The sequence below is a fragment of the Staurois parvus genome, unplaced genomic scaffold (assembly GCF_062004578.1).
Source record: "Staurois parvus isolate SC_StPar_1 unplaced genomic scaffold, SC_StPar_1.0 ptg000116l, whole genome shotgun sequence".
Classification (NCBI taxonomy): domain Eukaryota; kingdom Metazoa; phylum Chordata; class Amphibia; order Anura; family Ranidae; genus Staurois; species Staurois parvus.
In genome coordinates, this window is record NW_028317912.1 from 4423732 (window position 1) to 4448043 (window position 24312).

At 40.5% G+C, this 24312-nt stretch overlaps 1 protein-coding gene across 3 annotated transcripts in view; it reads right to left on the bottom strand.

The window, feature by feature from the left end:
* Positions 1–8530: 8530 nt before the first annotated feature.
* The window catches only part of FBXO25 (F-box protein 25), a 51690-nt gene continuing 35908 nt past the window's right edge, over positions 8531–24312 (bottom strand). For 2 of the 3 annotated variants that reach the window (XM_089671967.1, XM_089671966.1), the window contains one exon: positions 8531–16050. In XM_089671967.1, the coding sequence (XP_089528093.1) occupies positions 15961–16050 (90 nt within the window). In that variant the 3' untranslated portion in view covers positions 8531–15960. The remainder of the gene's footprint in view (positions 16051–24312) is intronic. The other variant, XR_016311951.1, reaches the window with a different exon arrangement.

Here is a 24312-nt window from a genome sequence, read left to right on the forward strand (position 1 = left end):
CAGCCAGGGCAGCGCGCTCAAATGCAATGATTGGCCAGTCTCGCTGCCACTCACATCCTGATAGCCAGTGATTGGCTGTCAGGATGTGTGTAGGCGGGGCAGCGTGATGAACGTGAGAGGAGCTAGGCTCCTCTCACAGTCCGCCCTGAAGACCGGAACGGCGCAGGAATACGGCGAGAGGAACGCGCGGAGCAAAGGTAAGTGAATTGACACAGGGGGGACTTGGCTTACTACTTGCTACTTACTTACTACTACTATATAAGGGATGAATTACTATAGGGGGGATGAATTACTATATGGGGGATGAATTACTATATGGGGGATGAATTACTATGGGGGATGAATTACTATATGGGGGATGAATTACTATATGGGGGATGAATTACTATGGGGGATGAATTACTATATGGGGGATGAATTACTATGGGGGATGAATTACTATGGGGGATGAATTACTATATGGGGGATGTATTACTATGGGGGATGAATTACTATGGGGGGATGAATTACTATATGGGGGATGTATTACTATGGGGGATGAATTACTATATGGGGGATGAATTACTATATGGGGGATGAATTACTATGGGGGATGAATTACTATATGGGGGATGAATTACTATGGGGGATGAATTACTATATGGGGGATGAATTACTATATGGGGGATGTATTACTATATGGGGGATGAATTACTATATGGGGGATGAATTACTATATGGGGGATGTATTACTATGGGGGATGAATTACTATATGGGGGATGAATTACTATGGGGGATGAATTACTATATGGGGGATGTATTACTATGGGGGATGAATTACTATATGGGGGATGAATTACTATGGGGGATGAATTACTATGGGGGATGAATTACTATATGGGGGATGTATTACTATGGGGGATGAATTACTATGGGGGGATGAATTACTATATGGGGGATGTATTACTATGGGGGATGAATTACTATATGGGGGATGAATTACTATGGGGGATGAATTACTATATGGGGGATGAATTACTATGGGGGATGAATTACTATATGGGGGATGAATTACTATATGGGGGATGAATTACTATATGGGGGATGTATTACTATGGGGGATGAATTACTATATGGGGGATGAATTACTATGGGGGATGAATTACTATATGGGGGATGTATTACTATGGAGGATGAATTACTATATGGGGGATGAATTACTATATGGGGGATGAATTACTATGGGGGATGAATTACTATGGGGGATGAATTACTATATGGGGGATGAATTACTATGAGGGATGAATTACTATATGGGGGATGAATTACTATGGGGGATGAATTACTATATGGGGGATGAATTACTATGGGGGATGAATTACTATATGGGGGATAAATTACTATATGGGGGATGAATTACTATAGGGGGATGAATTACTATGGGGGATGAATTACTATATGGGGGATAAATTACTATATGGGGGATGAATTACTATAAAACAGTGGTTCTTAACCTGGGTTCGATCGAACCCCAGGGGTTCAGTGAGTCAGACTTGCGGGTTCGGCAGAGGTGAACACCCACACCCTACTCAGATGACTCGTGCAGTAAATATTCATTATTATGTTTTTGTTTTTGTGTGAAAATCATGTTTTAATGGTTTTGTTCTTTGTTCTTAACGGTTTTGTTCATTTTGTGCACCTATGTATAAATATATACCTATGTTTTGAATTTTAAAAATCATATTTTATTTTTCCAATTAAGAAGGGTTCGGTGAATGCGCATATGAAACTGGTGGGGTTCAGTACCTCCAACAAGGTTAAGAACCACTGGTATAGACCAATGTTTATCAATACCCTGTCATTAAGGAAAAAAGCTCAAACCCACTCTTAGCTGGGACCCAGGGTCCTTTGGAGTCCTCAGAGTCTGGATAGAGGAATACCTCGAATAGCAGGTGTAGCAGAAAAGTCCATGCAACTTTAGGAGCTATAAAAGTCCAAAGACTGAACTGGAAACACAAAGTTTTACATTTTCCTCCACTTTCGGCTTCAATGACCATGGTCATCAGGACAGGACTCTTCCAGGGAGGAACTAAGCCAGTGAAAGGATCCAACACTGATCTCTGTAGATGGGGTTCTAGGTACAGTGCTAAGTCTAAGGAAAAGGCTGATTTGGAAAGCTACCATATAAAGATTATCTCAAGCAACTGTGTAGTGAGGAATCTTAAAGCAAATAGAAGGAATAAAATCTCAGAAAAAAAGAAACAATGACAGAAGCTAGTGAAAAAACTGGTTACAAATTTCTAAGCATTGCTGAAAAAAGATGTCCATGGATGGGTTATCTTTGGCCGGCCAATCCTCCTGTAGGCAGCAGTATCGGCTGACAGTATCCTGTAGGACTTCCTGTGTCCCTTAATGGACAAGTGAGAAAAGAATGGCATAAGGTAAAGGACTAGTAATCCGTATTGCCTGTGGTCTCTCTACAGCTGATTTTTTCCATTATTGACTTGCCCTGCACTGTGTCACTCTGTGGAGGTGACCATCTTGATAATTAGGGTTCTGATTTCTTAAAGTAAGTCTCCAGCAACAGTGAGCAGCACAATATTGATATCATCACTTCTCACTCCAAATCTTATGAGACTAGCAGTCAGGGGGAGTAGAATATAGAAATCAGAACTATAGTCCCTTCCAGCGATGTAACATCCGCTTGTTAGGTTTTCCAAGCCAGGAAAGTCAAGGTGGCTGAACATTCCAAACCTAACTCCCATCAATGCGCACAGGAGTTCATTCAACTAGGCACCCTGCAGATGGTGGAACTGTACACTGAGCTGCACATATGCGGCTAAATGTACTGTTTAAGATGTTTGTGACGAGGAAGTTAAGAATCCTTTATTGCAGAAAATACATTGCAATTAAAAAAAAAACAAAAAAAACTTCCCTATCGGTAAAAAATTTGTGTCTATACTGTTTTCTCTCTATTTTTTGGCACTGTGATGAAAACGTAGAGGCCGATTTGCTGGCAACCTAAAGATTTACTGCTGCTCGGAGGCTCTGGGCTTCAGCAAAACGGAAGCAAAAACACCCTGGCAATTTACAGCACATACTAATTATGGTAGCATAATTATTAATTTAGAATGTTTGTTCCTTGCTAAAGAATATTATTTTTTTTTTATCAAGCTGTTGTGGGTAAAGTTCCACATTAAGTTTTAATTTCAAATTGCAAATCTATAGCTTTGAGGCTGTAGACAATGTGCCTAGGACCACTTACATACCTTGGAGTACACAGCTATTTTTTAGGAGAAATTCCAGAGAAAAAGAAACAATTTTCAGGGTACGACTTAGGCACAATTAGCAGTTTTAAATTATCCATATAACATAGAAAATCTTCACTTTTTGAGCTCTGTTCCACAAAAAGCCCTGGTTCACATCTGTGCGGGTGGTGCTGCTATGGGACCCGTACAAATACCTGCACCCGCACCACCCACACAGAGGAATGAGGGACCCGCAGGTGGGTGCCCTTAATTCTAAAGGCATGCCTCCCACACTGGAAATCGCAGCCATACTGGGAACCTCGGTTCCTGTGTGAGCTGAGATTTCCAGAGTAGTGCAGGGACTTCTTCCCTGCTTGTCCCGGGGCACGGAAGTCCATTCAAATGAACAGACACTCGTGCCTGAGCAAATCAAGGCCTACACGACCGCACAGATGTGAACCAGGGCTAAAGAAATGTTTCTTAACAGAAATATGGGGGGCTGCCACTGTGGTCCTTGGTATTTTCCTGGCAACCAGTGTTTTCAGACGTAGAGTGCAGCAATAGTCTCCATACTTTTTTAGTACAGGTTTCCTTTATTACAGTGTGATGATAACTCTTTATTTCCACATCTAGAACATATATGTAGTAGACCAGGGCAGCCCACAGACTTCAAGTTCAGTAAAACTGCAGTCACATTTCCACTATATGTGCATGTTTTCCTGTATTTCACTGAATATTTATATGCTGCAGCATGAGGACTCTAGACTGTTTTAGAACACAATCTAGTGTATTTGAATACGGTTTCTTTTTATTATTAAAGTATCATATCTTTACCAAGTACCCCAAGACAAGTTTATATTTTATCAACTGTTCTGTCCAAGAACAATTCGGGTCTTCATGATTAATCTAAGGATTTTGTTTTATATCAGAGTTTTTGTTTGCTTAAACAATACAATGCTATGATACTTTTGCTTTAACAAGAATACCTTCTAATGAAGGATACTAGAAGTAACCCCATGGGTATATGCACCACTGGATCCACAATGATAGAACCAGAAGGATCATGTTTTGAAAGTCACACCACTGTTTTATAATACAGCACTGCCATCTACTGGCCGATAGCAGTGCTACTAAAACTAGCACAGAATAATCAACTGTACCTATCATAGTTCGATCATTGTGTTTATTATTATTATTATTATTATACAGGATTTATATAGCGCCAACAGTTTGCTCAGCGCTTTACAATATAACGGGAAACAATACAGTTCAATACAAGAGGGATAGGAGGGCCCTGCTCCTTGGAGCTTACAATCTAGGAAGGACATGCAAGTCAACTCAGCGTCTTTCAGCTGAGACAGCAGGAGATTCAGTGGGCTCAACGGATTAAACAACTTATTATACAGGAAAATGCACTTGTTACAATTGTTTATGACAACAGGAACAAGCATTTCTGTGACTTGCTTTAAAAAAACCTGACCAGTGTTCTCGTTAATTTCTATGGCCATTGAGCCTCAGGGCCCATCTTTGCAAGAGCGTTAATGCATCTAAGGTAATGTGCATCACACTAAGGCAGCCCACATGGGCTTTTAATGCACCAAAAAAGGTGCATGCACTATTTGTTAGCAATGCAGTGCTCCACAATGCACTGTAGTGAGATACAATGCGTTGTGGTGAAGAATGGTAAATTGGAGTGCTATTGAATAAATGGCAGTAAATGGCACTGCAGTGCACTAATGCTCATATGTTGCTGCAACACAACTGTTTATCCAGGTTAAAAAAATGTTTAAGAATGCAAAATGCTATGGATTATGACCTTGCACACAGCACTTTTTATACAAATAAATCTGCATGGAGCACTGTGGTGAGTGAGAATAAGAAATGTATATATCTGGACTGGAAATATACGGTGTATATGTATATGGCACAGAAGATCATAGCTATAAGTGGGAAGTTGTTCCTCATTTTGCAACCTTCTTATTTGCCTGCCTTTATCCAGGCTATCATTTCCCTTTAGTCTATCATAAATTCTGCTGCTAGATTCAACCACATCACTAACCAATTGTGGCTGCAGTCCCTCTCTGCTGATCCCTCTACTGGCTTCTACCAGCCCAATGTAGAACATTAAAATTACTACCAACCACATACAAAGCCATCTGCAACTCTACCCCCAGCTATATCACGAACCACATCTCAAAATATCACATAACTTTCCCGTCTGCTTCTCTCAAGACTTTCTGCTCTTTAGGCCTCATTCACATATTTTGTACCAGGAGCAAACGTTCCTTTTGATTTTCAAAAAGCGATTTGCATGCAATTTTGCATGTCACATAAGGCCAGCTCATTCACAAATGTGTTTGTTGCAAAAAAAAAGGTCCTCTCCTTTTTAGGTGACAAGCTTCACACGATTTTTAAACGAGAGTTTTGCTACAATCGCTGTGCCAGAATTGCATCGCATCTGGGGTGCCATTAAAAGGATAATGCAGTGCGTTGTGTAATTTGGGGCAGAATCGCAGGGTTTCTACTCATTATCCTAAATTATGAAGTGTAAATGGAGCCTCAAGCTCCCTTGTCATCTCCCTCTATGCTTGCCCCAGGACTTTTCCAGAGTGTTTCCTTGATGGAACTCCTTACCCCAATCTGTTATCTCCTATACCTTTAGGCAATGTCTAAATAAATTCATCTTTTCAGGCAAGCCTCTCCTACGTCAATCTAAAAACTGTACTTCTACCTTCTGCATCAGCTCATCTCTCACATTTAATTAGCTTTTTTACCATTGACCCTCCTTTTGTATTGAATTTTAAATGTTAACTGTTCTGCCTACCTTTATTTTATAAAGTGCTGCACAAAAATGTTCATTCTAGGGCCTGTATATTAATGTAAAATGTCCATATATGTTAGCTCACTACATTTAATATCCTTAACTGCAATAAAAGTGCAAAAAAAAAAAAAATTATATATATATATATATATATATATATATATATATATATATATATATATATATATTACTGGTATAGAAATTTGTACTAGGTTAAAAGGTCAGAAACCTTTAGGTTTGAAACAGCCAACTAACATTTTTAGGAAAGGACAGCAATGGCAGCCTAAATATTTTGTTCAGCTTGCCTTCAATAAAAATGTGTCCTATAATATTATTATATAAACAAGTCATCAGAAAAGTCTATGGGGTTAATTTACTAAAACGAAGAGTGCAACATCTGGTTCAGACCAATCAGCTTCCAGGTTTTACAGTCCAAGCTTAATTGAAGAAGCTGAAGTTAGAGGCGGATTGGATACCATGTACAACTGCACTAGATTTTGCACTCTCCAGTTTTAGTAAATCAATCCCTATGTATTCTAAATAATTGCCTTTTTAAATAAAGTACATTCTTTAACTTTTTTCCTCAATCATTTGTTGCTGCAGATTTCACAGACACAAGTAATGGTTGCATGGCATTGGCTACCATGCACAGATTTCACACTCTTATATGTTTCAAGGGATCTAGTATCTAACTGCTTTAAGAAAAGTGGCTGGACTTTTCTAATCCTCATTTCACAAAAGCACAAAGTATTTCCATTCCTGTATATTATTTGCTTTATCTTTAATGTTACGAAAATTTGAATTTTTTTTAAAAAAAGAGCATCAGATGGAAGTTTGGAATGACTTGCACTGTAATGCTTTAATAAAATGGGCACTTGCCATTAAGTCTTGCCCCATCACTTGCAGGCAATATATGAAGCTGCAATCATTTGACTGAACTTACAGGCAGGTCCCCTACTATCTACAGTGGATAGAAAAAGTCTACCCAACCCTGTTAAAATGTCAGGTTTCTGTGATGTAAAAAAATGAGACAAAGATAAATCATTTCAGAACTTTTTCCACCTTTAATGTAATCTATAAACTATACAACTCAGTTGAACAAAAAACTGAAATCTTTTTGGTGGGGAAGTAAAAATGAAAAACTAAAATAATATAGTTGCATAGGTGTGCACGCCCTTAAACTAATACTTTGTTGGATGTTTATTTGGATGTATGCTTTGGGTCATTGTCATGCTGAAAGATGAAGTTGCTCTTCATGTTCGGCTTTCTAGCAGAAGCCTGAAGGTTTTGTGCCAATATTGACTGGTATTTGGAACTGTTCATAATTCCCTCTACGTTGACTAAGGCCCCAGTTCCAGCTGAAGAAAAACAGCCCCAAAGCATGATGCTGCCCCCACCATGCTTCACTGTGGGTATGGTGTTCTTTTGGTGATGTGCAGTGCTGTTTTTGCGCCAAAAATCTTTTGGAATGATGGCCAAAAAGTTCAACCTTGGTTTCATCAGACCAGAACACATTTTCCAGCATGCTTTTGGGAGACTTCAGATGTGTTTTTGCAAAATTTAGCCGGGCTTGGATGTTTTTTTTTGTAAGAAAAGGCTTGTCACTCTACCCCATAGCCCAGACATATGAAGAATACGGGAGATTGTTGTCACATGTACTACACAGCCAGTACTTGCCAGATATTCCTGCAGCTCCTTTAATGTTGCTGTAGGCCTCTTGGCAGCCTGCCAGACCAGTTTTCTTCTCGTCTTTTCATCTATTTTGGAGGGATGTTCAGTTCTTGGTAATGTCACTGGTACGCCATATTTTCTCCACTTGATGACTCACTGTGTTCCATGGTATATCTAATGCCTTGGAAATTCTTTTGCACCCTTCTCCTGACTGATACCTTTTAACAATGAGATCACTTTGGAAGCTCTCTGTGGACAATGGCTTTTTCTGTAGGATGCGACTAAAAAAATGTCAGGAAAGACCTACTAGAACAGCTTAACTTTATTTGGGGTTAATTAGAGGCACTTTAAAATGATGGCAGGTGTGTACTGACTCCTATTTAACATGATTTTGAATGTGATTGCTTAATTCTGAACACAGCTACATCCCCAGTTATAAGAGGGTGTGCACACTTAAGCAACCAAATTATTTTAGTTTTTTTATGTTTACTCCCCCCCCCCTAAAATATTTCAGTTTGTTTTTCAATTGAGTTGTACAGTTTATAGGTCACATATAAAAAGGTAGAACAAATTCTGTAATGATTTATCTTTGTTGCATTTTTTTACATCACAGAAACCTGACATTTTAACATGGGTGTGTAGACTTCTTATATCCACTTAATATGTGAGCTGATAAACAGATGCTGATGCAAATTATCAGGACGTGATTTATCGGGGCTCCAGCATCTGCAGACAGTTGCTTACAGAGGACCTTATTTACTATACACAACCACTTTGAAATCTGTGAAAACAGCAGTAATTACACAAAGCTTTATAATTAACAAATATTTTATTAAAAAAATGTTCCTTCAATAGACATAAATCAGCAGACACAATGCATGTGTTTTACATTCCTAAATACACATGTTAAACATTTTACAAGCAGTTCTTTGTAATGACTTTTACCAGGTAGTACCTTCCTACATAACATATGCAACAGCACAATTTTGAATCCAAATCACATTTTATACTTTTTACTGTGAAAACAAGAGAATAAAGCACATTTTCCAAAATTAATTCTGAAAAAAAAATAGTATTTTAGTAATATCATTAAAGAAGCATTGCCCCTTAGAACAAAGAATACAACATTTTATTGGTCACCTACTGTGCATTTTAACACTTGCTTCCAAGTCTGCCAGTAGACGGCAGTGCTGAGAGCCATGATTATGAGTTACTATGCCAGGGAAGCAGCTCCTAATATTCTGCAATACAGATGTGCAACCTCATTTTTGGTAAAATAAGCATTCATGGTTTACTAGGTTTACTGGGGCTGATCTATGAAATGCTCATTCTTATAACCTGCTGCAGTACAGTGACCTTCTAACAAACAGTATATATCAAATGCGAAATCAACCCATTGTGCAATTTTTTCTGCACTCTGTTCAGAGCTACAGGTTGGGCATTGGACATTTGAATTGTTAGGCAACATTTCATACATGTTGTAAGCATGGTTCATGACATCCTACCCCATTTTTCATAGTCACAGCTGTTGCAAAACACTGCATTACCACTGCTCACACACAGGGCACATTTAGGACCAGTTAATCCTACTTATAATGCATAAATCCATCCATTGGTTTTTGGGAAATGACACATCAACTATAAACTACATTTAAAATGTGCCTAAATAGTCAACCTTATAAGTGTAATAAAAAGGTGTACAATCTGAATTATCTGAACAATTCAACTTGAAAATAATGTACAACCCCAAGCCTATACATCAGATTGTGATCACATTCAATTTAAATGCTTACAATAGATTTAAACCTCAAGCAAAAATGTATAGGATTTGGTCTTGATAGGATACAACTTTTTTTTTTAATTTGTTGGTTTTCTTTTTTTGTTCCTTGAAATCAATGCTGCTTTTCTGGCAGGTTATCTCTACATGCAGGTGCATGTCTCCTAATGATACTGCAGGCTGGCTCTTCTTCAGGTTTACCCTATGGATGCAGATTGAATGTGTAGGTGTCTGCATCAGCCTGCAGTCAAATGGGAGTGAGCAGCCAGTGGTGACTATGCTGGTTCTCCATACATATACAGTGAGTGACCGTTGTCACCATAGGGCAGGAAGTATGTCACTGATAGGATCAACAGGTAAAAATAATGGAGAAAAAAAATTCTAAAAAAAAAAGAAAAAAAGAAAAAATGATTGCAGCCCCACGCTGAGCCCTGGTTCACACTGCTGGGACTTTGAAATGTGACTTTGTGTCACAAGTTGCATGCAATTAAAAACCCATTTATTTCAACTGCGACACTCCAATCCAACTCAAATCGCAACGACTTTTAAAAAGGTTCCTACACTACTTTGATGCGACTTTCATGCAACTTGAGAGCCATAGACTTCTCAAGCTGCATTAAAGTCATAAGCAAGTCACAGTGCAAATAGCAGTACATTGGGGGTACATTGGGGGTTGCAGCAATGTGAACTAAGCCCTAAGGGATTGGTAAACTGCAATATATTAAATTTTAGTTTTTAATTTTGGAAGAACCAAACACAGTCTATGCAGATCAAAGAAGGCTTCCCAGGCCATGCTACGAGATGGAATTTAAAAGAAACACCAGTTTAAACTAAAAATCAGGTAACCATTTCTCATGATTTCCTTGTAATGGGCTATGTATGACTGAGGTTCAGCTCCTGACAAAATCTGTGGAGAAATGGCTAAAGAACCTCATACTTTCCAATAGAAAATCAGAAAAAAAAAAACCTTATTTCCTACACAAAAAAAATTCTAGGTTTTAAAAAATTATAGTCTGGTTTTTATATTTGGCAAGCTCAGACACAAACATAGCTTAGCCAAGTTCAAGTGCAAAATAATTTTTTTAAGCTAAAAAAAAAAAACAAAAAAAAAAAAAACAGATGTGCAAATAAAATGCAAATAGATTTTATTTAGACATACTGTATGTGTACTTGTACACATGTAATCTTTTAATATATAGGATTACATACTTATCCGAGTCATGCTCAGACAAAGTGAATAGAGCTACTTAATAAAGGGGTGAATTTAAGTCAATCTGCACAGTTATAACAACTTAAAGTGGTTCTAAAGGCAGACGGTTTTTTTATCGTAATGTATTCTATGCGTTAAAGTGGAACTACACTCTGAGCACCACAAACCAAAAGCACTATTTAATTTACTTTTAATATGCAAAGCAAACTCCTCCATCCATATCTCCATGCTTTATTTTGTTGAGAGATCACTAACAAAAACACCCCCTAGTATTTCTGGCCATGGCCATCTTGAGTAAGGACAGATGATTCATGTAGTATTTTCTGGAATTCATCTTCCTTTAGCTCAGGCATGCAGGCAGGTGTGCTTAGATGAGAAAGCCCCTCCTGAAGACTCCTGGGATGTATGACATCATTTGCCTTGGCATGGAAACCAGGAGGTAACTAAAGAAATGTAAAAAACAATTCAAAACAAAGTAAATATGATATGCATCCCTATTTATTTACTAATACTAGCAGCATAAGGTTTAAAAATAGTAAATGTTGATTGAGAGAGTGAAGTTCCACTTTAAGGTAAAAAAAAAAACCTTCTGGGTGCAGCTCCCCCTCCCCCTTATACCTACCTGAGCCCCATATTGTCCAGCAATGTGCATGAGAGTAGCAGCTCTCCCAGGTCTCTCCCCCCCATTGGCTCACACAACAGTGGGAGTCATTGGCTAATGCTGTTGTCAACCACAGCCAGTAAGCTAATGAGGAGAGAGGGTGTGTGTGTGTGAGAATGGACAAGGTCCATTTACAGAAGCGTGGCTCAGGAGCGAGCATGCAGTGCCTCCACAGCATAAGGCTTGCTATTAGGGGCAACCGATTGGGGTGAGGAGCCTGGAGCGCATGCAGGGGACCCTAAAAGAAGAGGATCAGCGCTGTTCCATGCAAAACCATTGCAAGAAGCAGGTATGAATAACAGGTTTGTTATTTCAAAAAAACCAAAAAAAAAACCACAAGCCTTTAGTATCACTTTAAAGTGAATTGACCAGCAGTTTTACAAGTCTGCGTGAGTCTTGGCCTGACACAATAAACAGAAACAGTACAAAAAATAAAATCATTAAAAATTATGTAATCAGCTTGCTAATGACAGGAAGATGCTTTTTCTTAGTTTCCCCTCCCACAGTGACCAGTATCGTGCTATGGTAGATCACAAGGTAGGAGGCTATGATAGATTTTTATATTGGCCAATCAGAGTCAGAGGCAGCAGAAAGACTGAGCTGTGTGGGTGGGATGGATTTTTACAATGGCTGGTCCCAGGTTGTGCAGATGAGCTCTGTATGACTTGCATACACAGACATGTATAAAAAAAAAAGCCACTGCAAAGGCACTGGATCATCTATGGGCCAGCATTAAAGTCCAGAAAGTATATGCTCACCTTAACCAATAATCACTGTGCCCTTCTGGGTGGAAAACAAGGCACTGTCAAGGTACTGTGATTTCTTGAATAGGTTAAGTCTGCTTTAAAGCTGGCAATGCATGGATCAAAATTCAGCCAGTTCTGCAGGGACCGGACAAATTTTGAACAATGTTGTACAGAAGTCTAACCACCCTGTTGGGTTTTCCCCGCTTGAGGCTATAGTCAGCAGCTCTGATCAGTGTACTCTGACAGCAGGAAAGTCTCCCCATTGTCAGAAAACTATAGCTCGGTGGGAGGAGGATTCTCCCATCCACATGGAGTTAGTTGAAAGAAAAAAAAAAAAAAAAAAAAAGATTAAAAAAAAGAAAGAAGACATCTGTGGGCTGCTTAGGACTGGTATTTAAATCCTTGCACAAGCCCATGACTGCTTCTCTTTTAAGTGCAATTGCTATTAGCAAAGCTTTGCATTGTAAAAGAGACTTATCTGTAACAAAAGTGTCCTATCTGTCTGCTAGCAAACTTGCAAAATGTGCAATGTTAACATTCCTTGCCAAGATGAATTAACGCCTGTACACCCAGGCTGGCCAATCAAGATGGCTGACCTCCAAACAACCCCCCCCCCCAAAAAAAAAATTTTTTTTTTTAAAGCATAACATGCAGCATTTTTATTGTCTGTTGGCTGACGTCACAGAGCTGGTCCACACTCTCGACAGATCGCAACTTTAAAGTGAAGATCCACTCAGATGCCTGGACAGACAACTGAATCAACCTCTCAGACAGTCACTCCCGCCCCCTCCACAGCCCGGTGCGCTAGTGAGTGCTGGAGGGACGGAGCAGAGGCTCTCTACTCACTGAAGACTGAGAGCAGCAGTCTTTGATTGCTCAGTTCTCAGTCTTAGAAATGGCGGGGGACAGATGCAGTAGCGAACCAATGCTGCATCCACCTAGGCGAGTATAGATTTTTTTTTTTTTTATTATTCCCAAACTTCTCTTTTAAAGTGTAGAAGTTAACATTTTTGTCTGTGCCCCACTACGAAAATGTTTCCCCTAATAAGAAAACGGGGGGAGTGGTTGTCACTGGGACAGAAGTCACAAACAGCTGGATAATATATCCCCATCACATTGGCTGATTTGGAAATAATTTATTTGCAAATTATGGTGGAAAATAAGTATTTGGTCACCTACAAACAAACAAGATTTCTGGCTCTCACAGACCTGTACCTTCTTCTTTAAGAGGCTCCTCTGTCCAGCACTCATTACCTGTATCAATGGCACCTGTTTGAACTTTTTTATCAGTAAAAAAGACACCTGTCCACAACCTCAAACAGTCACACTCCAAACTCCACTATGGTGAAGACCAAAGAGCTGTCGAAGGACACCAGAAACAAAATTGTAGACCTGCACCAGGCTGGGAAGACTGAATATGCAATAGGCAAGCAGCTTGGTGTGAACAACTCAACTGTGGGAGCAATAATTAGAAAATGGAAGACATACAAGACCACTGATAATCTCCCCTCGATCTGGGGCCCCACGCAAGATCTCACCCCGTGGAGTCAAAATGATCACAAGAAAGATGAGCAAAAATGCCAGGACCACACGGGGGGACCTAGTGAATGACCTGCAAAGAGCTGGGACCAACGTAATAAAGGCTACCATCAGTAACACACTACACCGTCAGGGACTCAGATCCTGCAGTGTCCCCCTGCTTAAGCCAGTACATGTCCGGGCCCGTCTGAAGTTTGCTAGAGAGCATTTGGATGATCCAGAAGAGGATTGGGAGAATGTCATGTGGTCAGATGAAACCAAAATAGAACTGATTGGTAGAAACACAACTCGTCGTGTTTGGAGGAGAGAGAATGCTGAGTTGGATCCAAAGAACACCATACCTACTGTGAAGCATGGGGGTGGCAACATCATGATTTGGGGCTGTTTCTCCGCAAAGGGACCAGGACGACTGATCCATGTACAGGACAGAATGAATGGGGCCATGTATTGTGAGATTTTGAGTGCAAGTTCTATCAGCAAGGGCATTGAAGATGAAACGTGGCTGGGTCTTCCAACATGACAATGATCCCAAACATACTGCCCGGGCAATGAAGGAGTGGCTTCGTAAGAAGCATTTCAAGGTCCTGGAGTGACCTAGCCAGTCTCCAGATCTCAACCCCATAGAAAACCTTTGGAGGGAGCTGAAAGTCCGTGTTGCCCAGCGACAGCCCCAAAACATCACTGCTATAGAGGAGATCTGCATGGAGGAATGGGCCAACATACCAGCAACAGTGTGTGCCAACCTTGTGAAGACTTACAGGAAACGTTTGACCTCTGTCATTGCCAACAAAGGATTTATAACAAAGTATTGAGATTAATTTTTGATATTGACCAAATACTTATTTTCCACCATAATTTGCAAATAAATTCTTTCCAAATCAGCCAATGTGATTGTCTGGATTTTTTTTCTCATTTTGTCTCTCATAGTTGAGGTCTACCTATGATGCTAATTACAGGCCTCTCTCATCTTTTTAAGAGGGAGAGCCTGCACAATTGGCAGCTGACTAAATACTTTTTTGCCCCACTGTATTTCAACATGTTTTACTGGCTTCTGTTTCTTGTAAAGAACTGGCTCCTGTCATGCTATATGACTACTGAGTCACGATGTAGACCCTCATTTTGGAGAGAGATTTAAGGAAACACAATTTTCATGCTCACCCACTCATGGATGCCCATTCCAAGGTCGGTAATCAAGACATGGGAGTGTATCAGTGGCTGCTCTGCTCTAAAGGGCATGGGCAACTGCACCTAGAGACCACAGATATTCAGTAGGGGAAACAGAAGGTTTTGAAATATAGAGTCTTGGAATTCATAGGTAATAAATACATTTTGCACCATCCAGAACCAGTACAAATCTAAATAAAGCTATCTTTTTTTAAAATAATTTTTTATTAAATAGAGTAGCAAATAAAATGCCACTGCCTTTAGACTGTAGAAAAAAAATGTGTGGTTCTATGAGGTGTCTGCTAAGTAGAGAAGAAAATGCTCCTTGTAGCGGAAGATAACATAATTCATGAGTAATATCAGCATTATAGGGATAAATAATAAAAAATAAATATTTTCACACCTATGTGATATTTATAAATGAGGACTAAGACTGGGTTTACACCTTTGTGGTGTGGTAACGGCCACAATAAAGGAACACACAGTATAGCACCATGCACACGTTCCTGGGTTGTGATGCTGCCCATTAACCTAATGTGGCTGTAATGTATTACTGCGGTTGTGCCCCGTGTTGCTGAAAAAAGATCAAGTTCAGTTTTTGGTGTGCTGGGGTAGTTTGGCAGCACAATAAACCCAACACGAGTTAGTGTGCATGTGTTAATGCAGCACACAGGTGTGAAGTTACTGATTTAACCTGGCCACATTCCTAAAAAAGTGAAATATAGGCTTTGAGTATAGTGTTCAGTATCCCTTTTAAAAGTCCTACACCTAGAGGAACTTCGAGCAACTCATGAGTCCTCTGATAAATATTTTCACCCTGAATACCAAGATTTAATAATAAAAAGTGCACATAAGTAAAAGTGAGGTGTGCAATAATATTCTAGAACTCGAAGTCTGTAGTACCATATATTTACAGTACAAAACCATCTATTATATCTATATGCACATAATTTAGTGTAAAGAAACAGGGAAAACAACAAAACAATAATAGTAAGGTCCAGATAAAACATACTTGGTCTTCTCACCTGTACCATAGTCCAGCAGAGATATGGTTCCCATAAACATTTCAACTACTAGCAAAGGTCCTTTAAAAATACCCTACATCATTCATACACAAATTACTAATATAACAACGGACTTCATTCAGAACTGGAAAAGGTCGATGAAGTGCTGTGGAGAGACCGGCGTAAGACAGCTACTGGGATCATTAGCCGTGCAAGGATGTCCAGAGTCCTGACAGGAAAAAGAAAACCATCAAAAAACATAAAATGTGAACAGCTGTGCCTTCCTAAAGATAAAGCCCAACAAATGTCTTTTATTTAGCCTTTCTCAACCTTTACACCCCTTGAGGAACCAGGTCTCAGAGACACTAAATATTTTAGTTCCCCTACATGGTTAGGCACTGGTGAAGCACCCCATTTCTTTGGTGGTCATTGGTGAAGGGCCTCCTTTCATTGGTGGTCAATGGTGAAGTGCCACGTTTCATTGGTGGTCCGTGGAAGAAAGAACCACCTACCTACATTGGTGGTCAGTGGAAAAAATACCCTCCTTAAAACATAGTTACAAAAAAAAGAACTCACTGCAACCTCTGGAGAAACATTCCTAGGGTTCCATAGATCACTGGCTAAGAAAGGCTAATTTGATTATACAGAAAATTAAAAAAAAACAAAACTGATTTTTATAATTGTAAAACTTTATATGACTCTTCAGTTAACATTTCCTCTGCTTCTATTGTTTTGCAAGAAGATCCCTAACAAAAACATCTTCCTGTGCCGGTATTCTTTCCGAGCCAGTGATGAGCTTCAGTCTGCATAATCAGCAGTAACAGTGGGTACAACTAAGGGCTTTTACACTGGATGAATTCTTTATCCATGGCAGCCAATAAATTCCATTTGGGAGAGATGAAAGGGGACACATCACGCATTGCAAACATAAATTGGGGGGGGAGACCAATTAAACATAACTGTAAACATAAAGCATGCAGTTAATATGCTACAGTTTTAAAAAAAAAGTGACAGATGACAATGGGATTAAAGAATGACTTTAGGCAACAAGTAGAATAATTTAGCTGCCAGTTTAACCAAGGCTACATCTTTTCTAGCCTGCTGGGGCATCTGGGGGTATTGCTTTATGTACCCCCCTCCTAGCATACATTGGCAAGGGGCATGAAAAAAGTGGCAAAAGGATCAGTTTGGGGAAAATAGTGAAATGTAAGGATGTAAGTGGAAGGTAATAAAAACAGTGATAGGGCCACCAGACTACATGGATTGGGTAGGAAGAAGCCCGCAGCTCTTCAAAAACAAACTCCTGAGTTGGCATGAGGTTCGAGCATACCATAGGTTAGAGGCAAGCCCAGCCTGTTCAAGGTTTGCAGTCTGGTGAACTAAAGGCAGTAGTTCAACCATCAAAATTCTTTGCAAAAATAACGCACTACAAGGGCCTCTGAACGTATGTCAGCTTTCTTAGATGTGCCAATAATGATGCCTTTGTTATGTGCTACCCCCTGCTATAAATGATATCTCACATTGGAATGTCTCCTAGAAGAAGACCTAGATATCCCAGGAGACAGCAGGAAGCTGGACACATCATTCTTGCCTAAGTGAGGATTCAAAAAGTGCATTCATTAAAAAATAAAAATACTTTATGTTAAAAAAAAATAAAAAAATCTACTTGGGTAAGATGGATGGGGAGGAGACAGAAGAGAACTGCTATTTGTGGGTGAAGGCCTGCTTTAAAGTTGACTTTTGTCTCAGGGGGTTTTCCTTTATTTTGGGGATATATTGGATTGTTGAAATGGCTGTTTATTTTGTAAACTGCCCCTCCCCCCCAAAAAAAAAATAAAATGAAAAATAAAAAACAAGGGAGCAGACTTTCATTTTGGGGGTGGGATTTTGCAGATTTCTTTGTTAACTTTGGGATGCTAGAAACACAGTATTCATATGTTGCAAACCATCTCCATCGTTTTTTAAAAATATAAGGAAGTGCACCTTAAACACCTCATATTAGATCTTTCAAATTCAATGCATCTCCCTAACCCCCTAGATAAAGTTAGGTTTAAAGTACAACTAAAAAGCAAAAAAACTTTCTTTATCATACATCATAGGCTATAATCATTACTACCAGAGTTATGTGTCACCTATAGGTGAATGGATGCTGGCTGACGAAAAGACAGGAGTACTTCCTTATATAATGCCTACTACACAGGAAGTAACTCAGTTTTTTCACCAGTGTCTGGAAGGTGATAGTCACTAATGTTCACTTCTCTATGAGAACGTGGTTGGGTCCTGCAAGACAGGCATACATGTGGCACGCCATGCATGCGCAGCAACGGTTTGCTTCGCAGGCGCGCATGGCGGGTGTGCACGTGGCACACCGGGTATGAGCAGTTGCGTCCGGAAGCTACGGGCAGCCATCTTACTTAGGTGGATAGTGTCTAACACGTGGTGCTCCTGTGAGGCTGCTGGAAGGAACACAGAGCAGACTATCCTTTGGACATGCGAGTCCTTGATGGGTGTATGGTCACAGGTGGCAGTCTGGACTGGCTCCTGCTTTAGTGCTACATCTGTTTGCGTTCTAGGCTGTGATAGCTGTTAAATGCTGGATAACAGTCTTGTATGGTGGGGTGCTGTACTGGTGGGTTAAGTATTTATTGTCACAAGCCCCAGTTGCATTGTTGTAAATTGGCTTTGGAATAAGCAATGTCTTCTAGAAAGCAAAGTGGGGGAACCACAGAAGGAAGGGGCACATGTGCACCATCGTCAGGTCCTGAGGAGCCTAGTCAAAGTTTCACTGTGGTGACTTCCCCTGAAACACCAGAGGGGACTGGGCAATCGGAGCCACTTTACTTGTCTGGCACTGTGGCTGCTACCTATGTTTGCTTCAGCATACATTACTAAGAATGATCTAGCACAGCCTTGGCTGGACTGGAGAATAATATAGCTGACATGATGTCCTCTGTTATGCAGGGAGGTAAGTGGGAAAGATCCCCCTCCCCAGATCCTCATGTTTTGGATCCGGAGTTGGTAGAGGATATGGAGGAAGTGGCTGATGAAGATCTGGAGGAAGGTCAGGCGGAAGACTCTACTTCTAGGCAGTCAGTGCTTGAGGAGGGACAAGCGTTTTCAGCCTCTCAGTCCTAGAGATTGTTAGTCCAATCTCTTACAGAAATGGTCCGCTGTGGATTCAAATTGCCTCCACTGAAGGCTTCAGAGACCTCCTACTCCTCTTTGGGTTTGATGTGGCCTCCGCAGAATGCTCAAGCCTTTTCACTGCACCCACTCTTACAGCAGGTGGTATATGCTGACTAGGGTCACCCAGATAAAGTATTTGTTCCTCCCAAAAGGTTTTCACTGCTGTTTCCCCTGAAGGAAAAATTTGTTAAGAAATGGAGAATGCCGGCGGTTGATGCAACAGTACTTCCCTGGATAAAAATTGTACTTGTCCAGTGGACAATGCCCAAGTGTTTAAGGTCCCAGCTGATAAGGCTTCTTTTGCTCTTGCTGGGTCTGCTACGTGGGGGGTGGAGGAGGTTGCAGTTTTGAAATGCCTGGGAAGAGGTGATCCAAGACAAGTGGGTAATTTCCACGATTTCTCAGGGGTGCAGACTGAACTTTCGGGTTCTTAACCCTCCCTGGTTTTTAAAGTCCAATGAACCCACAAGCCAGCTAAAAGAGAAATTCTTTATTTCAAGCACTTGATTGATTGCTGTTCCAAGGGGTAATTGCGGAAGTGCTGTCAAGGGAGAGGTTCAAGGGCTTCTACTCGAACCTGTATACGGTTCTTAAACCAAATGGAGACATGAGGCCTATACTAGATGTCAAGGCTCTGAACTGATTTCTATTTGTTCATTCATTTTGGATGAATGCAATCCATTTGCACACCCCCCCTCCTGAAGATAGGGAATTGTTCTAGCATCCATAGACACCAATGACTCACACCTTCATGTACGAATATTCCAACCTCATTAAAAAAGGTTTCTGCGGTTTGCAGTGGAAGGTCATCATTTTCAGTCTGTGGTTTTGCCCTTTGGCCTTGCCACGGCCAATCAAGTTTTCACAAAGGTTCTGGCTCCAGTATTGGATACTAGGGTATTTGGATGACCAATTACTCAGGGCGCAGTCTGTTCCGAGCTTAAGGCGAACTGTGGCTCCTGCAGTTCACGTTATAGAACAACTAGGCTGGATCTTAAACTTCAAGTATCGCTGGTTCAAAGCCTGCAATATTTGGGGTTGGTCCTAGATACATTGCAGACAAAAGTGTTCCTGCTTCCAGGAAAGATCTGTGCTCTGAGAGATCAGGTGCACGATGTGAGGAGAAAAAAGGTATCCATCTATACATCTCTGCATGAGGTTGTTGAGGATGATGGTATCCGAATTCGAGGCAGTGCCCTATACACAGTTCCACACCAGACCATTGCAGAGAAACATTCTGTCTGTCTGGAACAAAAAGGTCCAAGTATTGGATTGTCACATATCTCTGTTCCCCAGGGTAAGGCAGAGTCTGAATTAGTGGTTGGTGGCTCGGAATCTGGAAATTTTTTTCCGGTGGTTTGGAAAATAGTAACCACAGATGACAGTCTTTTTTTTTATTAAAAAAAAGGTGTTTATTTGTAAACTTTTTTTTTTTTTTTCTTTTAACTTATAGTAACAAAACAGAAGCCATCTAACACAAGCGATGGCAAAAGGTCGGCTGTGCAGAGCCCAATAAACAAATACAAGACATGGAAACTGATGCCATAATTACGGGCCAGCCATGACCGTAAGATAATAAATGCAGGAATATCACACATGTTAACCAGTACTGCAGCCAACCACAAGAGGAAAAACAACACATTTCCAACCAACAGTCACACATAGTCATATACGTACACAACCGTACCCATGCGCTGTCCAGGCACAGAAAACAGCAAGTAGACAAACAATTCAGACAAGTTCAACAAGGTGGACAAGTTCGTGTCCAGAACAAGGGACCCGCTCACGTTCAGGGTGGATGCTCTGGTGACTTCTTGGGATCAGTTCTCCCTAATGTATGCTTGCTCCCTCCAGATTCATCTTCTGCTGCACCTCAGTGAAGGCCTTGCCCAGGAGGGCTTGGTACACAGATATAGTAAAGATAGCTGTAGACAGTCCATGATCTCTTCCAGTCCAGCCAGACTTATTGTCTCAGGGCCCAACATGGCACCCTGCTTCACATTTGCTAAATTTGACTGTGTGGCTATTGAAGCCAGGATCTTGAGAGACCGAGGGGTATCAGGTCCAGTTATTTCTACAATGTTGAATGCTAGGAAGGCAGATTCCAGGAAAATCTATTACAGAGTCTGTAAGTCTTACATTTCCTGGTGTGAGTCCAAAAGGTCGACATCCCAGGAAATATGTGACTAGGAGGATTCTTTCTTTTCTCCAGTCAGGTTTGGAAATGAGGTTGGCCTTGGGCACCATTAAGGGTCAGATTTTTAGCTTTGTCCTTATTTTTTTCAAAGGCCTATTGCTTCGCACTCCTTGGTTCGGGCTTTTCTGCAGGGGGTGATTCGTACAGTCTCTCCTATGAGGCTACCCTTGTGCCCCTGGGAATTAAATTTAGTGTTGGCTATCTTGTGGAAGCAGCCATTTGAACCTATTGGTGATATTCCACTAGTCCTTTTGGCTCGAAAGGCGTTTTTTTTTTATTGCAATCAGTTTGGCAAGACAGTTGTTGGAGCTGGTGGCTCTTTCTTGCAAGGAGCCATTTTTAATCTTACACCATGATAAGGTGGTATTGCGCCCTCCTCCAGCCTTCTTGTCTAAAGTGGTTTCTAGCTTTCACTTGAATCAGAACTTCAAGCCTCTCTTTTTCCGAATCCTTATTCGTCAGGAGAGAAATTGCCACATTCTTTGGATGTAGTGCAAGCCATTAGAGTATCCTAAAAGGTCGGCACTAATCAGAAGGTCCAATTCCTTATTTGTGCTACCAGAAGGGCCCAGGAAAGGGCAAGCAGCATCTAAGGCAACTATTTCTCATTGGATCAGCCAGTTAATCATTGAAGCCTATAGTTTGAAGGGCAAGGTCCCATCCTGTCGGGTAAGGGCGCACTCTACCAGAATTGTTTGAGCCTCTTGGGAAATTCGCCATCAGGAGTCAGTGACTAAGGTTGGCAAGGCCCCCACCTGGTCTTCAGTGCATACATACACAAGGTTCTACCAAGTGGGATGTTAGAGCTACAGAGGATGCTGCTTTTGGCAGCAGTGTGTTACAGGTGGCGGAGTAGGTCTTTGGGGTGATAAGAGTGTCTCCCTCTCCTCAAATGTATTGCTTTGGGACATCCCAGATAGCAATGATTATAGCCTGCTCTGTGTTCCGTGATATACAATAAAGAAAATTGGATATTTTCTACATACTTACCTGTAAAATCCACCTCTTGGAGTACATCACGGGCCATGAGATCCCTCCCCTCTTTGTGGAATTTCTTCGCTTGCTACAAAACTGGGGTACTTCCTGTGTAGCAGGAATTACATAGGGGAGGACTTCCTGTCTGTTTCAGTATCCATTCACCTATAGGTGGCGCATAACCCAGATAGTAATGATTATAGCCTGCTCTGTGTCCCGTGATGTACTCCCAAGAAATGGATTTTACAGGCAAGTATGTAGAAAAAAATCCAATTTTTTCAGTTTTGGATAGAGTGCAGTCTGTGCCCCCATTAGGAGGATTCCCCCTCTCTACTTATCCCATTTACAATTATCACTGAAAGTAATAGTAAAAGATAATTGTTCCCAGAAAAGTACGAGGGAAAATCTTCCAATGGGGACAGTCCTGGTGACCTGGGGGGGCCCCAAGGGATTCCTTTAATTTGCAGGGATTTTCTCTCACTTCCTGTTTGGCTATGGGACAGGAACTGAAGGGAAATTTCCCCAACTGGACACAGATGGCAAATAATAAACTGGCAGGTATCATAACCCTCCCTTACTTTTTCCAAAATGAAAAAAAAAAAAAAGAAGTTTTGCCTACCGTTCTACTTTAGGCTACTTCTAGAGTTAGGCTAATTATCCAACATTAAAACTTCTACTGGTCAATTTTAAACTGCTATATGACCTGTAGTCTCTTAATTCTTGTAGTAAAATATTTGTCCCCAGTAAATTTGAGTCTAAAATTAATATTTAAAACTGTTTTGCTGCTGACCAATTTTAAACTGCTGTGCCATCTGTGATCTCCTAATTGTTGCAGTAAACACCTGTACACTTTCTTTAGTAAATTTGGCCATTTCAGCTTTAAGGCATTCCACAAGCATGTGATTAAAGAATGTGTGTGTTTTAATGTTGTTCTTTTGCAACATAAAAAGACTCACTCTTGACTATAAAGCAAACTGACAAACCAAGGGACAGGATTCGACTCCCATAGACCTAATGGGGTTAGGTACCAATTTCAGTGTTTGGAGGAGTTTAAGCAAGATTCAACTAACCCTATGTGAACTGAACTCAGACAAAATGATAGAAATGCATGAAAATGAGGCTCCATCATGTAAACAAGATACAAACATGCATTTGGAAGCTTATTAATGTCTTTAATTACAGGCAAAGCTAGCAAACCAATAGGCTTCATAACAGAAACAAAAATATGTAATTAAAGTGAATGTAAAGCCAAAACTTTTGTATAGGATGTGAAAGGTGATGGAGTCACCTTTAGTATGGGTGACAGAACTGGAGGAAACATTCCAAATGTTTAAGTTGTCACCATAATAGGATAAGAGGAGAAATCTCCCAATGTGAAAACTTTTTCCAATGACAACTATGTAAGTAGGGACATTGTCTTGCTCTGGAGATTTCCTCTTACTTCCAGCAGTGTCTCTGGTACAGAAAGTGAAAGAGCTCTATGGCTCCGTCCACACCAATGCAGGTGTGACAGCAAGCACCCATTTTTCTGTGTGATGTCACATGTTGCTTTTAGGGTAGGACAACCCATTCATTTCAATCGGCTGACCTTTGAGCGAAAGATCACAAAAAAAAAAAAAGTGCATGACCCTTTTTCTAAAATTGCGTTGCACAAAAATACTAAGTTACCATGCACTTTGGCACATTACCAAGGTGCACTGGGGCGTCATTAAGAATGAATAACACTGCCGTACACCTGCAAATAGGATGCACATTTTTCCTGCGTTGTGGGAATGTGCGTGATTTTCTGTGAACTTAGCCTGATGGGGTATTTACACTGTAAATCTGCTAATACATCTAACACTCCCCTCCCGTTCAAACTGGCAATACTGCTGTCCAAAAGATGCCCCTGTGCTCCTTCATCCAGAGTGGGGGCACTCCACTCTAATACAGGAGGTGTGTTACTGGCCAGATCACCAAATGAAAACAAAGGGAAAAAAATCCTAAAAAAAGAGAAAACTTCTGCAGACACCGCTAATGAATGGTAAGCTGCAATATATTACATTTATACATTACATACTATTAAATTTTTGGTTTGGGGTTTAATGCCTCTGAAACCATTGCGTAACCAAAAAAAAAAAAAAAGTTTTGGCC